Source organism: Syngnathus scovelli, chromosome 1 (assembly GCF_024217435.2).
Source record: "Syngnathus scovelli strain Florida chromosome 1, RoL_Ssco_1.2, whole genome shotgun sequence".
Classification (NCBI taxonomy): domain Eukaryota; kingdom Metazoa; phylum Chordata; class Actinopteri; order Syngnathiformes; family Syngnathidae; genus Syngnathus; species Syngnathus scovelli.
Window position 1 is genome coordinate 21087356 of NC_090847.1, and position 14608 is coordinate 21101963.

The 14608-nt window shown below is 40.5% G+C and overlaps 1 protein-coding gene across 3 annotated transcripts; it reads left to right on the forward strand.

Annotated features, from left to right (window-relative positions):
- Positions 1 to 2209: 2209 nt before the first annotated feature.
- gabra4 (gamma-aminobutyric acid type A receptor subunit alpha4) lies at positions 2210 to 13857 on the forward strand. Of its 3 annotated transcripts, none has more exons than XM_049744984.1 (10): positions 2210 to 2743; positions 2834 to 2952; positions 3630 to 3697; positions 4622 to 4842; positions 5772 to 5854; positions 7750 to 7893; positions 8144 to 8296; positions 10660 to 10721; positions 10824 to 10913; positions 12514 to 13857. In XM_049744984.1, the coding sequence occupies exons 1-10, from the start codon at positions 2658 to 2660 to the stop codon at positions 13057 to 13059; spliced, it is 1572 nt and encodes a 523-aa protein (XP_049600941.1). In that variant the 5' UTR covers positions 2210 to 2657; the 3' UTR covers positions 13060 to 13857. The 3 variants fall into 3 exon arrangements, with proteins under 3 accessions (XP_049600941.1, XP_049600932.1, XP_049600925.1); XM_049744975.1 differs by having other exon boundaries at positions 2211 to 2485; positions 2606 to 2743; positions 10660 to 10913; XM_049744968.1 differs by having other exon boundaries at positions 2211 to 2743; positions 10660 to 10913.
- Positions 13858 to 14608: the final 751 nt, after the last annotated feature.

Here is a 14608-nt window from a genome sequence, read left to right on the forward strand (position 1 = left end):
AATGTGGGAATGCTTCTTTTATGTCTGAGTTGATGGGATAAAAACGCTACCGCCTACAACAGACGTGCTCTTCTTCAGGCAAAAATGATCTTCAATCACTTCAATCACCTTTTTGTTAAATTAAGAATTCATCACTGGAACAAAACGGAGTAAATTAAGTATGAAAAGATGCTGATTTTTGTAAAGTCTTAATTTCAAATCTAATTGATAAACAGTTACAGCAATACGTATGATTTCCTTAATCTTGATTTTCACCTTCCACTTATTTCTCTCAGTCCAGTGACGTCAAATTGCTAACCAAACGATCCTTTTAAATGAGGCCAAGTTCTAAACTTGGATGTCGGGACAGCAGCACTCCAGGGCTGTTGCACTTCAGGGCAATTGAGAGGACACATTTATTATATTGCAGAATGAAGCCATTCATATCTATTTCGATGACACCTTTGTCAACCGTTTGAATCCTTTTCATTTCTTTTGGAGCGACAAGAGCTTGACTTAGAAGGAAATTACTTCTGTCATGCAGGATAAGAGTCAAATGGGATTTACTGTTGTTTCCATAAACACATGGCCATTTTAACCAATTTTTAAAATGTGAAAGACCCAAGTTTAATATTATAGTGTTTTTTTCCTGCATCACGCAACAAATCGTATCCAACTTCGGCAGTTTAATTGTATGAAAGCAAGTCACAGGTCTCATTTAACTGTTTCCGCCACGTGCCGAGAGCTTCCGATGTGTTACACTGCAATTGCTGCCGAGTAGCAGTACTAGTAAGACTGTGTGGAAGAAAAGAAGGGGGGAAACACACACAAATACACACACAGACAAAAACTAGGTTATAGCAGTTGTTTCTGCAAAGCAGGAAGAGAGAATTTCAAGGAATCTATCTACCTACATAGTACCTAGTAGCTAACCAACACATTCATCTGTCTATCCATCCAAGCTCACAACACAAAAGACTTTCTTTATTGTATTCGTTTTGGACATTTAAAAACATCCTGCTCTTTCACGTTAATCCGAATGATTTTCCAATCAGTTGCAGTAACCAAACGTACAAAAATAAATAAAAGGAAAAAAAAAGAAGAAGAAATAAACAGACTTGGATGAAAGCCTGCTCCCACAAAGCACATGCGTATTACTCATCCCCCACAGTGCCGCCTTGTTCTCGTGTGTTGTGGGTGGACTGGGGTGGGTGGCTGTGCAGGGAATTGGGAAATGTGTGTTTTTTGCATGTAAGAAATCGACAAGATGCTTCCTCGACTTACCGTGATTGCGCAATTTTTTTTTGAGGCAAGTTATCACACATGTGAACTAAAAAGTATTTTTATTCTGCAGAATTTACCTTAGCTAGAGAACCACACACATGCACTACAGTATTTATCTGACACACACGCACACAAACACACACACACACACACACACACTGAATGTCTTGTACTTGTCCCAGGTGCAGTGAAATCTGTGAAGCAGCATGTGGCTTGTCCCACTTCCCCTACCTGTGTCCCTGCCTGTGTGTGTATTGCGACAAGACTGACCCATTTGAATCTCAAAAATGCAGTACAGATGAGTACAGTCCAAACTATGCAAGTCCACACCATTTGAAACATAATGGCGTTAAATGCCACTGAGTGGCAAAGCAAGGGGGAAGCACAAGAACAATCAGGGTCAGTCACCAAGCGGAGATGTGCTTCCATCATCTGTCAGACTTTAGGAAACCGCATTTAAAGAGAATGAAAAGAGACATGATTGATTGGCCATGAATGAAAACAACTGTGACCACTCCCACAGCAGCGCAGCCTTCCCTTTCGCAGATCAGCTCATCAAAATGATCAACAAAGGTTTTAAACCTCTCTGCACAGATTTACCTGTCACAAGATAATCTTCTTTAGGAAGCATATGCAGCATGGTGGATCATGACAAGCTGAGTCCAATCAAGTATTTCACTTATCTCTTTTTCCACTGGATCTTGAAATATTCCTGAAAGCCGTTGTCTGTTCAGTTAACCAGGGTCGCAACCGTGCTCACCACTTTTGCATGCCTGTATTTTCCAAACATCTTGAAATTACAGGAAATACTAACAGGAGATGTAGCTTCTTTCCCTAGATGCCCTTTACACCAGGGTAAAGTTGTGCAAAGAAACTCCGAGGGGAGGACGCCTTATGTGTAATATGCAAAGCAGCAGGGGAGGTCACAGCCACACTGTCAGGAAACACCAAATGCTGAGAGGACGAGGCCATACTGTCCTTATGTGAACCGCCTCTTTTCTTTACGAATGTCGGGATCATGCAAAGAATTGTTTTACGAAAGCATATTGGAGGGGGAAAAAAACCCAGCAAAGGCAAGCTGTAAGGATGGGAGGGTAAGACGCACGTAGAAGCAAAGGGAGTGAAGGAGAAGGCGGATTTGCTTCTTTCTGTGGATGCAAGTGCAAAGAAAATGAGCAGCAGCTAAAATCCAGGCTGGAGGGAGGTGTGACCGGGCTGGAAGGTGCGTGCGTGCGTGCGTATTTGGCGCGTCTGCAGCGGAGGAGAGACTGCATGCGGCCGGGAGAACTTGCTCCGTCTGTGCGCCGCTCCATCTGACCTCTCCTCCTTCTCCTCCCTGAAGAGGCACTTGGAAGTGAGGAGATGTGAAGAAGCTTGAAGTATGGCATGCGAAGATGCTTTCTGCCAATACAAAGGCGCTGGCGACGACGATGCACCCCGTTTTTATGACTCTCTTATACTTTTTCTCTTTGGCGACTTGGTGAGTCCCAAATTTGGGTTACTGAAACTTCCTCTTTTCCCCCCCTTTGTCTTTTTTTTAACCTCTAAATTCTTCGACCTTCTTGTCTAGTGTTAAGAACACCACAGGACAGACAAAGAAGGATGAAAGGATCTATCCGGGGAATTTTACGCGGATTTTAGACCGACTTCTAGACGGTTACGATAACAGACTGAGACCTGGATTCGGAGGTACGTGTTTTAAATTTGGTCATGATTTTATTCGAAGTAAAAAACGCCCTTTGGGCAAAAAATAACGAGCTGTTTAATTCTACGCAATAGCCTCTGAAGTCAATATTAACTTACTTTTAATGAAGCATAATGTGTGCATAAATAACCTTACATAACTCGTATCGATTAAATAAATGACGCAGTGATCATTTTGGAACTTTGTGACGACATTTTCCCCCTCCGTGGGTTAAGACGACCAACAAACGGGACATCACGGCCCACGCAATGTCATACGGTATATCATATACTTTTAAAATCGCACGCAGTGTGCTTATATAATCACATTATGGGACAAACGCTTAATGTACAGTTCAAGTGCTCAAAGTGCAGATTTGTTTCTCAAGCATGTCTGAAAGCAGTGTGCGTGTATTGCATTATTGCACATCCACATTGGAGCTTATCCTCGCCGCAAAGGCTTCAGTCAAGTCCACATTTTTTTTTTCACTAGAGGGCAAAAAATCAAACAGGATTATGTTTTAAACATCCATTAAGCAAGATGCGTCAGAGTGAAAGCCTTTTGACTTCATCCTGACAAATTGAAGAGGGTGTTTACACCAAACATTAAGTGTGACTAAGACTAATGGATTGTGACTTGAAGGGGCATTTAAAGTTGAATGCGTGATTTAATGTCTCATCAGGTCCCGTGACCGAGGTCAAGACAGACATTTATGTGACAAGTTTTGGTCCTGTCTCAGATGTTGAAATGGTATGCACTCCGTTTCTTACAAATTCAGATTCTACTGCTCAAAAAACGGTTCATCAAAGCCAATCGGATTTCTGGGATATCCTCACTCATTTAAGCCGGGTAGAAGTATATAAAAAATCCCGTTAACCAATTTTTAACATATGAGTGACGCGTAATAAAACAATACAATAATAGAAAGTGTGTGTTACAACAAGAACAACCTAAAAGATAGCAAATTCTCCAAGTACCACCACGATGACCAACATTAAAATACTGTACAGTAGCATAGGAGGTGTATGTTTTCATAAAAATATGAGTATTGCAAGTCACTGTAACATCATGCACAACTTACTGTGCTAAATATAGGAAAATTGTACTAAAAAGTGAAATACAACTGAGCTGTACCTGGCCAGTATTTTTTTTTTTTCATACCACTAGAGTGAGCCCAGGTACCAATAGATAATAAGATGTTTTTTTTCTAACTATGTAAATCCAGGCAAGTAGATTGGTGGCTTGATTCAAGTCTTTATTCCACCGTGAGATTTTGCCTGACTGTGCATCTTCCTACCAATCTGCACACTTGTACACTTAACCAGTTGAAACCAGTTAAGACCACTGAGTCACATATTGTCACATGGGTTATCGTTTCGGACAGATTAGACTTTCTGCAGTTGGCAGAAAATGGCTCCACAGTCTTAATCTTTCTGGCATCTATTAAATAGTTCAACCGAGCGTTAAAGATAAAAGAACCAGTAAAAGCTTGCTCAGAACCTTTCAATTGGTGCCGTGACTTGGATCAGATCCATTACTAGAGTATTTTGTTCATGGAGATTAGATGTTTTGGATTGAGGTTCCCTTTTTTGAGCAGTGTACAAATAGTTTCAGTCCACAAAGTAATTAAAAATGTAATCAGATGTTTGCTTTGTTTGTCCATTCTTACGTTAGGAATACACAATGGACGTGTTCTTTCGTCAGACGTGGGTGGACCGCAGGTTGATGTATGAGGGTCCGATTGAGATTTTAAGGCTGAATAACTTGATGGTGACCAAAGTTTGGACGCCAGACACGTTCTTCAGGAACGGCAAGAAGTCAGTGGCCCACAACATGACGGCGCCCAACAAATTGTTCCGGATCATGAAGAACGGGACCATTCTCTACACCATGAGGTCCTGGGAGATGAACTTTCATAATTCATTGCTTGCCAAACTAACTTCCTGCAAGAGCCATCCCTGATGTCCAAATAGTAGTGAGCTTTAAAACTTTAAATTTGTAGGGCTCTATTTTTGTAGATAATGGTGCCAAAGACAGCAGCTCCTTATCCAGGCTCTCTGCAAATATTTGACAATTTTGGCAGACTGGGCTCTCTAGCAATCTGAGCGGGCTGGTGCAGCAGAAGGAATGTCTTGAGGACGCATCTGGTGGAGTGACAATTTGGTGGCAGAAAGTCAATTTAGACCCAGACTACATCTAAGACTGGTGCATGGTGGAGGGCTGGTTTAATAGGACACATTTCCTTCCTAACTTTGCAAATGGGGCTGCGTCCATCTGAATTATCATATTAGAGTTTTAAAATGATCATCCCGCTGGGCGAGAACAGCAATTTGGGGGGTGGGGTTGTCATAATAATAATAATAATAATAATAATAATAATAATAATAATAATAATAATAATAATAATAATAATAATAATAATAATATTTTTATAACGCACCTTTCAAGGCACTCAAGTTCACGGATCAAACATAAAATAGCATAAAAAAATTTGAAAAAAAAAACATGATCAAGGTCCTCCCTAGTGTGCAACTAGGCCACCACATTTATAGGGATTGAAAGAAGCAGTTTTGGATGGTCATGATTGAATGCAGCTGTGATCACTCCCACAGTGGCGCAGCCCTACCTTTAACCCGCCTCCGCATAGTGTTACGTGAAATACTGACAAAAACAAAGCCCTGTATTGAGTTGGTGCTGCTCCTATGGTCGAGGTGTTCACTGTTTATTGATTCAATTTTTAACACTTTAAATATTGTAGCAAAATGGAAATGCTTCCTGTCAGTCTTTCACTTTGTTTCCCTTTCTTCTGTCTTATGGCCAACAGATTGACAATCAGTGCAGAATGTCCCATGAAGCTTGTGGACTTCCCTATGGACGGACATGCGTGCCCCCTCAAGTTTGGAAGCTGTAAGTTTTGTGTGAGTGTGTGCTGCTCAATCACATGACTGTTCCCATTTTGGCACTGAAATGGATTATTTGCTGCAAAGCACAAAATCACAGTCGACTAATACTGAATAATGACGTAGTGTATTTCATTGTTGCACTTAGCAGTGAACAATGAAAGCTCAACTCAGCACCATTGTTTGGGGGGGGGGTCTACCGGTCAGCAAAAATCTCAATTAAAGTGCTACTCAAATACAGCAGCTCATTCTTATCAGTCAGAAGCAGCCAGATAGAGATTTTATCTGCAAAAAAGAAACAAGGAATGGAAATCACATTTGCCTTTGTTCTTGGCCAATCTCCGTCAATTACACAGCGTGATGATGACATTGTAGAGGACAAATTCCCAGTTTTCGGTTATTGTCACCTCCCGTCCCCCTCCTCCTTCTCCTGATGCTCACCTCCAGTCATGAGGAAACGACCCTGGATGTGATTTGGCCTGAAGCAAAGGAAAGGTCAGAATTCCTTCCTGTGCCCCAGGATAGCAAAGACCTATGCATATATTTTCCATATATGCCAGCATGTGTGTGTGTGTGTGTGTGCTCATTTCCCCTTCTTTCTCCTCTGCCTTCATTCCCCCGCGCTCTTTTTTTTTTGCTTCTCCATCTGGACTTGTGTGCGCACTCCATGACACACCAGAGTCATTTCATTTTGGCAGCACAGTTAGTATCCTGCTGGTGTGGAGTCCCATAGGGAGTGGAAGGCAAAGACAGCTGTCATTTTGTTGTGCATTTTATTGAGTGGCCAAAGCACTCTGAAGGAAACATTGAGACATAAAATGCCATCTTGATATGGAATAAGTCAGCCACACAACAGGACTAATGGATTTTTTTTGCAGAGTTGTCAGCAGAGTTGGAAAAAGTATTCAAGTACAGATACTTGTGTAAAAAAAAGACTGGTAAAAGCTGGTGGCACTGATCCTATGCCTCTATTTAGGTCAAAGTAAAGAACAGACTAAGGAACAGAAAAAAAAATCTTGATAATAAGACATTAAACAAACAAACAAACAAACATAAATAAATAAAATCTGTTAGCTGTCTTCCAAATTTGTGTTTTCATAATACTGGAATAGATTAACAGAACTCAAAACATTATTTACGTAATCACACTACTTTATGTTAAAATTAAATGGAAAATTAAACAAATTAAGGTAAATAAAATGTTATGAAATATATTTTTCAGAGATTGATTGTAATCATGAAAATTAAAAAAAAAATCGTTGATTCTATAGCCACTTAAATTTGCATGTTGTCTTTTATTCCAATAGTGAAAAATATAAAGTATAAGTGTATATAAAGTATAAATAAGTGTTCTCATTTAAAGAACTTAAATTTTGAATTTATTTTAAAATTCCGACAATTATAAATCTCTATTTGAGATGTAAAAAAAAATGTCACAGCATTCAAAAATTATTTACATCAATTGAAAACTTTCAGGTCAGAGTGATCATTTGGAATGATTAATGAAGCCAATTCAATTTAGAACGATTTGAAATCTTTGTTTTTCTTCACATTAAGAAATTAGTTGTCATGAAGTATTAAATGAATCATTTGAATCAAAGCTAAAATACGAGGTGAGACAGATTACTTCAATTTTCACCTCATCCAATATTTCATTTTTTGTGTAGATCGATATTTACCACCAAAATTCTAACTGTAACCTTTGAAGTAGCCTTCGAAATGCATGCCCCAGCAGAATTTGCGATGAGTCAGTCCAAAAGTAAGCCTTAAGTATTAACCTTCAAGTTTCAAATGTGTTTAAACCCAAGCAAGGCAAGTCAGTACTTAAGTGCTGTCATTTTTCTCAGCCTGAGCATGAGTCACTCTTTACTCAGTCATGTCTTTTTTTTTTTCTGTGCACAGATGCCTATCCCAAAACAGAGATGATCTATACTTGGACCAAAGGGCCCGAGCACTCCGTGGAGGTCCCTCCCGAGTCGTCAAGCTTGGTTCAGTACGATCTCATCGGCCAGACGGTCTCCAGTGAAACCATTAAATCCATCACAGGTGAGATTCTCTCCATTTCCACCTTGTCGGACATTTGTCGTGCTCTCTTCGGCTCAAGGGATATTCGTCCCTTTTTACGTCAACGCCACATGCAAAATTAAACCAACATTTCATCAGCGTCAAGGTTGATCTTGATGTTTTTTGAATTTTCAGATGACAAAATAAAACATGAGCTGCCCAAAGCTTTCATGAGTGAAATCTATCAGACTGTTTTGCTCATCACGCTAATTCGTCTGTGTTGATCCCACAGGTGAATATGTGGTGATGACGGTCTTCTTCCACTTGAAACGGAAAATGGGCTACTTCATGATTCAGACGTATATCCCTTGCATAATGACAGTAATCCTCTCCCAAGTGTCCTTCTGGATAAATAAAGAGTCGGTCCCGGCGCGCACAGTTTTCGGTACGTGGACCTCACTCATTGTGTTCAACCTTTTGGCTGGCTGTTAATTTGCTTGGAGTGCCTCCTCTCTGTGTGTAATTACGGCGGGTTATCAAGAGCTGCTGTACTGATACACATTTGTCTTTGAAAGCTAAGATTAGACATGAACAAAAGTCCTTTGCTGCACCTTTTAAGTACAGTGGAGCCAACTACAATGAGAAGATGGGTACCTAAAAAAACAAAAGTGATTTCAACTTTTCTTTCATGCTTTAAACAGTTCAAGAAACACAAATAGAGAAAAACATGGTCCTTTGAGTTGTAATTTATATTTAAATGTGTTTGCTCTTGATCTTGGGTGTATGTACATTTAAGAATTTGACCAAAGACTATTTGGATTTGAAGAAGAGGATACAAATAAATCGGTGAGGGTACAGATTTGAAGTTACAGGGGAGCAAGAACTTCCCAGCCGACAAAAATACGACACTTTTGCTCCCATTTTCTAATGAGCTGAAGTTAAAGATTGAAGACATTTTCAGTGCATCAAAAGGCCAATTTCTGTCAAAAAAAAAATTAATAACAATGCTGCAATAATTAAACTTGCCATGCCACATGTCATGATCTGCATTTTAACTTTAAATTGGCTGCTCGGAAGTGGGCGCCCCTGAGATATCCTACTAGTGAAACATAAAAATAATAAAACGAAGGAAATTCTCCCAGAAGCTTTTGCGATGTGTCAAATATGCATTTGAGTAAATTCCAAGCTATTTCAGTGACCATTTTTTTCATGGAAGGCTACCAAATAATTTTGCTGATACGTCATTATCCTCAGCTTGCGCCCAGAAGCTACAAACCACCTAGCATTCTCATTTGGTTGCCTATGATTGACATGCAATTATATAGCGGTCACCTCCGGTTGCGAGTGGATGCATTTATGTTCAGGAAGGACTCTGTGGCACGCTAACGGTTCTGGTCTGTCAATGTAAAGGAGATTTTCCTCTAAATTCAATTATGGTTATTGGTTAAAGACACAGAGGACGAGTGGTGCACTGTTAGCATATAGAGCATCTTTCTATTTTTGTAGGAGCCGCGCATGACCTTGTATACACTCTGGTATATGCATTCATCTCGTCTAATTTTTTTCATGGCAGCGTGACAGCGACAATGTGACATTCCATCAGAATCATTACATTGTGTCCTTTAGCGCTGTCATGCACACCTTTTCACTTGAGTTGATCTGTGCCTATGGCTTAGAGTAAATTTGGGCAATAAATAATGTAAATTTGTAGTTTTCAACTGCTGTCGCTCTGGGAATTATATTTTCTTACTGTCATTAGGTCGCGACCCACTTCAAGAATTAAGAAAGAAAATATATTGTTGAATTTTTTTTTATAAATTTGAAACATACACGTTACAGTAGTATTTACAGTAAATACAATAATGGTGTAAAAAATGTGCTTGTAAAATATTTAATTGTCATGTTGGTAATACATAAATCCCCTTATATGTTTTTCTCATAACGATCCACCCACTTTTGGGTCTTGACCCACCTGCTTGAAATGCCCCCAAAAAATGACATTAAAAATACATTGAATTAATTCATTAAAAAAAACAACAGAACAAACACAAAAGACTTTTTTCACACTGCACAGACAGAGTTGCGAGTTTACTGTGCAATAAATATTCAGCTTAATGCTCAAGAAGAAGAAAACATATTTGCCATCTGTAGACACAAACAAACTATTATACTTTGCATTTCATTTACACTACCACAGTCAAAACATTTCTGATTGTATACAGGAATGCAGATAGAAAAAATGTTTTTGCATGGTGACATTTATGTTGCTCATTCGGAATTTTAACAAAGGTTTCCAAATAAACCAAACTGGGTTACTGCCGTACTGGGTCCGACTCCAAAAGGGACCAAGCCATTGCTGAGTTATTTAAACCCAGCATGTGAATAATTAATACATTAATAGTATATTTTTAGTGAGTGATACTAGCACACGATTGCACAATATAATGTTCCCTTGTAATTAATTACATAACACAAAGATAATATTTTTTTAATGGCTTGCCTTGTTATTCTTCTCTCTCACCCTAAATCAGTTTACGATTGATCCTCATGGGGATACGTGGCATAGAAAATAGTTTATTACTCATTTGTCAAAACACGTTCTTGAGCTTGAAACACTGCTCATAAATGTGTACAAGCACCTTTGATGCAGTTTCTATTTTAGACATACATTACTGTTGTGCTTGCTTTAATGTGTCAGCGAGGCTCGCTGAGTTCACTTCCTTTAATCCCAAAACGAAGTGAATTCAACATCCGACATCACTTTTTTTGTGTCATTTACTTACAAACTCTCTTTTTGAACCCCTGAAGGCATCACCACGGTGCTGACCATGACGACTCTCAGCATCAGCGCTCGCCACTCCCTCCCCAAGGTGTCGTACGCCACGGCCATGGATTGGTTTATTGCGGTCTGCTTCGCCTTCGTTTTCTCTGCCCTCATCGAGTTTGCTGCTGTCAACTACTTCAACGCGCAGCTCGAGCGGGCTAAAAAGAAACCGGCCAAATGCCCGCCTGTACCTCAAACCACGCCAGTCAAGGTCAAGGACACGGAGGAGGTGCTGCAGGTAAATGTCGTGTCCTTCAAATATAAGCATGGCTGATAATCTGAGTGCAGTTTGAGCACTCAGCACACCTCTCACAAAATGTGCTTAGCAGACATTTAACCGACCTGAAGTGGCCATGACAGAAAAAGAGAAGGATGAGATTTTTGCTCCAATAAATGATTAACCTGGTGTGAAAATGGATGGACGGACAGATGGAATGAGTGGATGGATGAATGGCTTCAAATTACTTTTAGAAATAGGGAAACAAACTCATTCTATGATTATGCCTCCCACAACGGCGCAGCCCTACCACACGCAGATCCACCGGTCTTCACTCGTCAATGTCAGGTCTTACTGTCTCTGTGCAGGCCTTGAGCCTCACAGGATTTTTGTCCATTACAAAAATAGAACTCTGTGTTCACATGCGTGTACTATTATAACGGTAGTGCTAAAAAACACTTTATGATATATAACCATACTTCCTTTTTCAGACATAGACCTAAAGTAACAGCACAATATTAAGTGATAGGTGTAAAATTTCCCTTATTTATTTTGGATTATTTTTTTCATTTTAGTAAATATTTGAATTCCATATTATTAAATGATGACTTTTTTTTCCCCACTGACATCTTTAAGTTGCCTCCTCCAGTCCAAATCCCACTATGGTGTAATCACGCCTGAATGCAGTCGGGTGACACCCGCACTTCGGTGGATTAAGTAGGTTGCCACGGCAACACAGCCTAGTTTCATCTGTATAGGTTTCCTAGAGACCCCGCTGCTGGCGGGTGGAAATGCTGTTTTACGCAAAAGCCGATCCTGTTGACCCTAGAAAAGATTGGACGTAAGGGTCACTGCGTGATGGGTCCACTTTGATAGCACCTGCCGTGATGACAAGCAAACACACACAACTCGGTTATCCACATTGGACATTGAATATTTTCAGTTTCAGAGGTTGGGTGGGGGTGGATTATTTCTGCAAATGCTTTAGTGCCAGGCAGCTTCACACTCTTGCCTGTTGGAAAACATCAACTCCCAAAGGATAAGCTTCTTTGACTCTCTACTGCATTACTACTGTGATGCAGTGCTACCTACTTTCTGTCTTAAGCTTGTGTGAAATGAGTGAAATCCTTGATACGTGACATCTGCATTGCCGTCCGATTCGCCATGAAGGCCATCTGTGTGAGGGCCTCTGTAATCAGATCAATATGACAAGGTTTACACTCCGCCAACACACTTTTGCGATATAGGAGGATGAATGCAAGGAAAAAAAATCAAACATAAACACGTAGACATGCACATTTCTGAATAATTGTGCTTACAGAGAGGATTTTTTTCATTTATTATTAATACTTTTGTCATATTCAAGTTATTTCTGTGACCACTGTGGGTGTTTCTTTTCCACAACTTGTCCATGTGCGTTGCATTATTACTTAGAATTAAACCGTTGTTTTTTTTCTTCAATTATCTCACTCCAAATATTTAAAAACAGAGGAAGAAAAAATGCAGGTTATTGCTAAGACTACTAAAATAAATACACCGTTCAACTCCTTGTTCCAAGTTGTGCAAAACTCGGTTTGTGCATGCCCTTCCAATGCAACTGACATCTTACTTGCTTTCACAGCAAAACCCAGACACCAACGGTAACCTGAGGAAGCGCATGAATTACATTTGCCACCAAGACTTGCGCAATCACCAGCGAGCCCAGTCCACGAGCAACATTTCAGGAGTGGGGCGAGCCCGACCGCCGAGACCTTTAAACAGCGGCGTCAACAGCAGCTCGCCCACCCTCTCCCGCTCCAGCCCCAAATCCGAGAGCGTGCTCAGCGTGGCTTCGTCGTCGGAAGTCAAACAGCTTGTGAAAAACACGCCCCTGGCAGCGTCATCCACGCCAGACGTGACGGTAGGGACGCCGTGCAAGACGCAAAACGCCGCCGCCGCTTCCTTGCAGCATCTGCTGGGGCCCAAACTGGAGCGCCTCCAGATGATGGGGAACAAAGCGGAGCTCAAACAAACTCCGTGCTCCCAGCCCAGCGCTGCCGGGATGGGCGGAACCAGCAAAATTGACAAGTATGCACGGATCCTCTTTCCAGTGTCCTTTGGAGCATTTAACATGGTTTACTGGGTGGTTTACTTATCCAAGGACACCATGGTGGCCAAAGGAGGCTAGACTCTGGCAACAAGCATGGAGCACCATTTTGGTTCACAGATGGGAAGCGAATAAGGAATAAAAGCTGCCAAAACCAGAACAGACGTACCTTCATATCCCGAGAGAACACACGTTTTTATTAACAGCGAGCATGGGAACAAATCAACCAAATTATGAAATATTTCATTCGCTGTAAGGATGAAAACTAGCCCACTGGACAATGCTTTTCTCCTCTTTTCATCTTGCTCAATGTGTATTTAAAGGTCTTCACTGCAGTCAAGATAACGCATGATATTTTTCTATCCTGCATCTGTGTGGATGTGTGCACCGCCATTCTAAAACTGTAAATAGGTTTATTTGTACGAACTGATTTGATTAATTAGTGTACTGACAATTGAATATTAAGACCTTAAGACCAAGTCTTTATAATGGAAGAAAGAGTTCAGGGTTTCTGGTTTCGTGACCAGCGTAAATTCGCGTGAATGCCGATTAGACCTAAAGTTGCTACATTTTTAAAGGGGCACGGGGTGTTAATAGAGCCTAGGATGTTAAGAGCGAGCATTAATCTAATATTAGACGGATGATCTCAATCTATAGTCAATCACTGGAAAACAAGAATTAGGAGATCTGGCAGACACAAACTTGTAAGGTCTCATTGTTAATTAATATTCCAATAAGCTTCTTTCCGAATAGCAATGGCAATTGACTGCGTAGTCAAGAATTGTGCAAGGGTTTAACTCACGTCACGTGATTTAACAGAACAGACAAACAGCTTGTGGCTAGTCCGTCACTGCAACAATAAAGTTTTTAGCTGAGTGACTGTTTTGTATTAATTTGGAAATTCTATCATTCATACATCTAAATGCAATGGTGCCTTGAGATACAAGCTTAACTTGTTCAGATCATATCTTAAATCATCTTTTCCCATTGACGTTAATGTAAATGTCATTAATTTGCTCTAGCCTCCTAAAAAACATGTTTTTAAACAAGAAAAAATATACATATATATATATATATATAATTACAGAATGTAAGGAATGAAACCGTTTTTACCACAATTTTTGCTTCAGGTTAGCGGACATTTTGCTGCTCCTTCTGCTGTGCGCGCTTTGACCACCTGAGGGCTGTAGTATAGAAATACTTTTTATAATCAGCAGTAGAAAAAAAAAGGTAGCTTGCTAAGATGGACCCACTTGCCAGCTGTCCCGGTGCACTTCATTTCATCCATGCAGTATATTTTCTGCTCAAACTCTGGAGTGAGTTTACTTTGAGCATTCACCTGCAGACACACACGTCACACATAGATGCAGTGTGTGTGTGTGTGTGTGTGTGTGTGTGTGTGTGTGTGTGTGTGTGTGTGTGTGTGTGTGTGTGTGTGTGTGTGTGTGTGTGTGTGTGTGTGTGTGTGTGGTGGGCGCCTTGTCTCTTCATCCATGTAGTTGCCATCGTTGGCTCTTGTTGATCTGTTAGTCTAACACGAGGGATGATGCTGTCGCGCCAGTGAGAGACACGCGGGCTGATAGACAGATCAAGATGCCCGCTGCCACTCATCTCTCCCGCACGCAGTCAT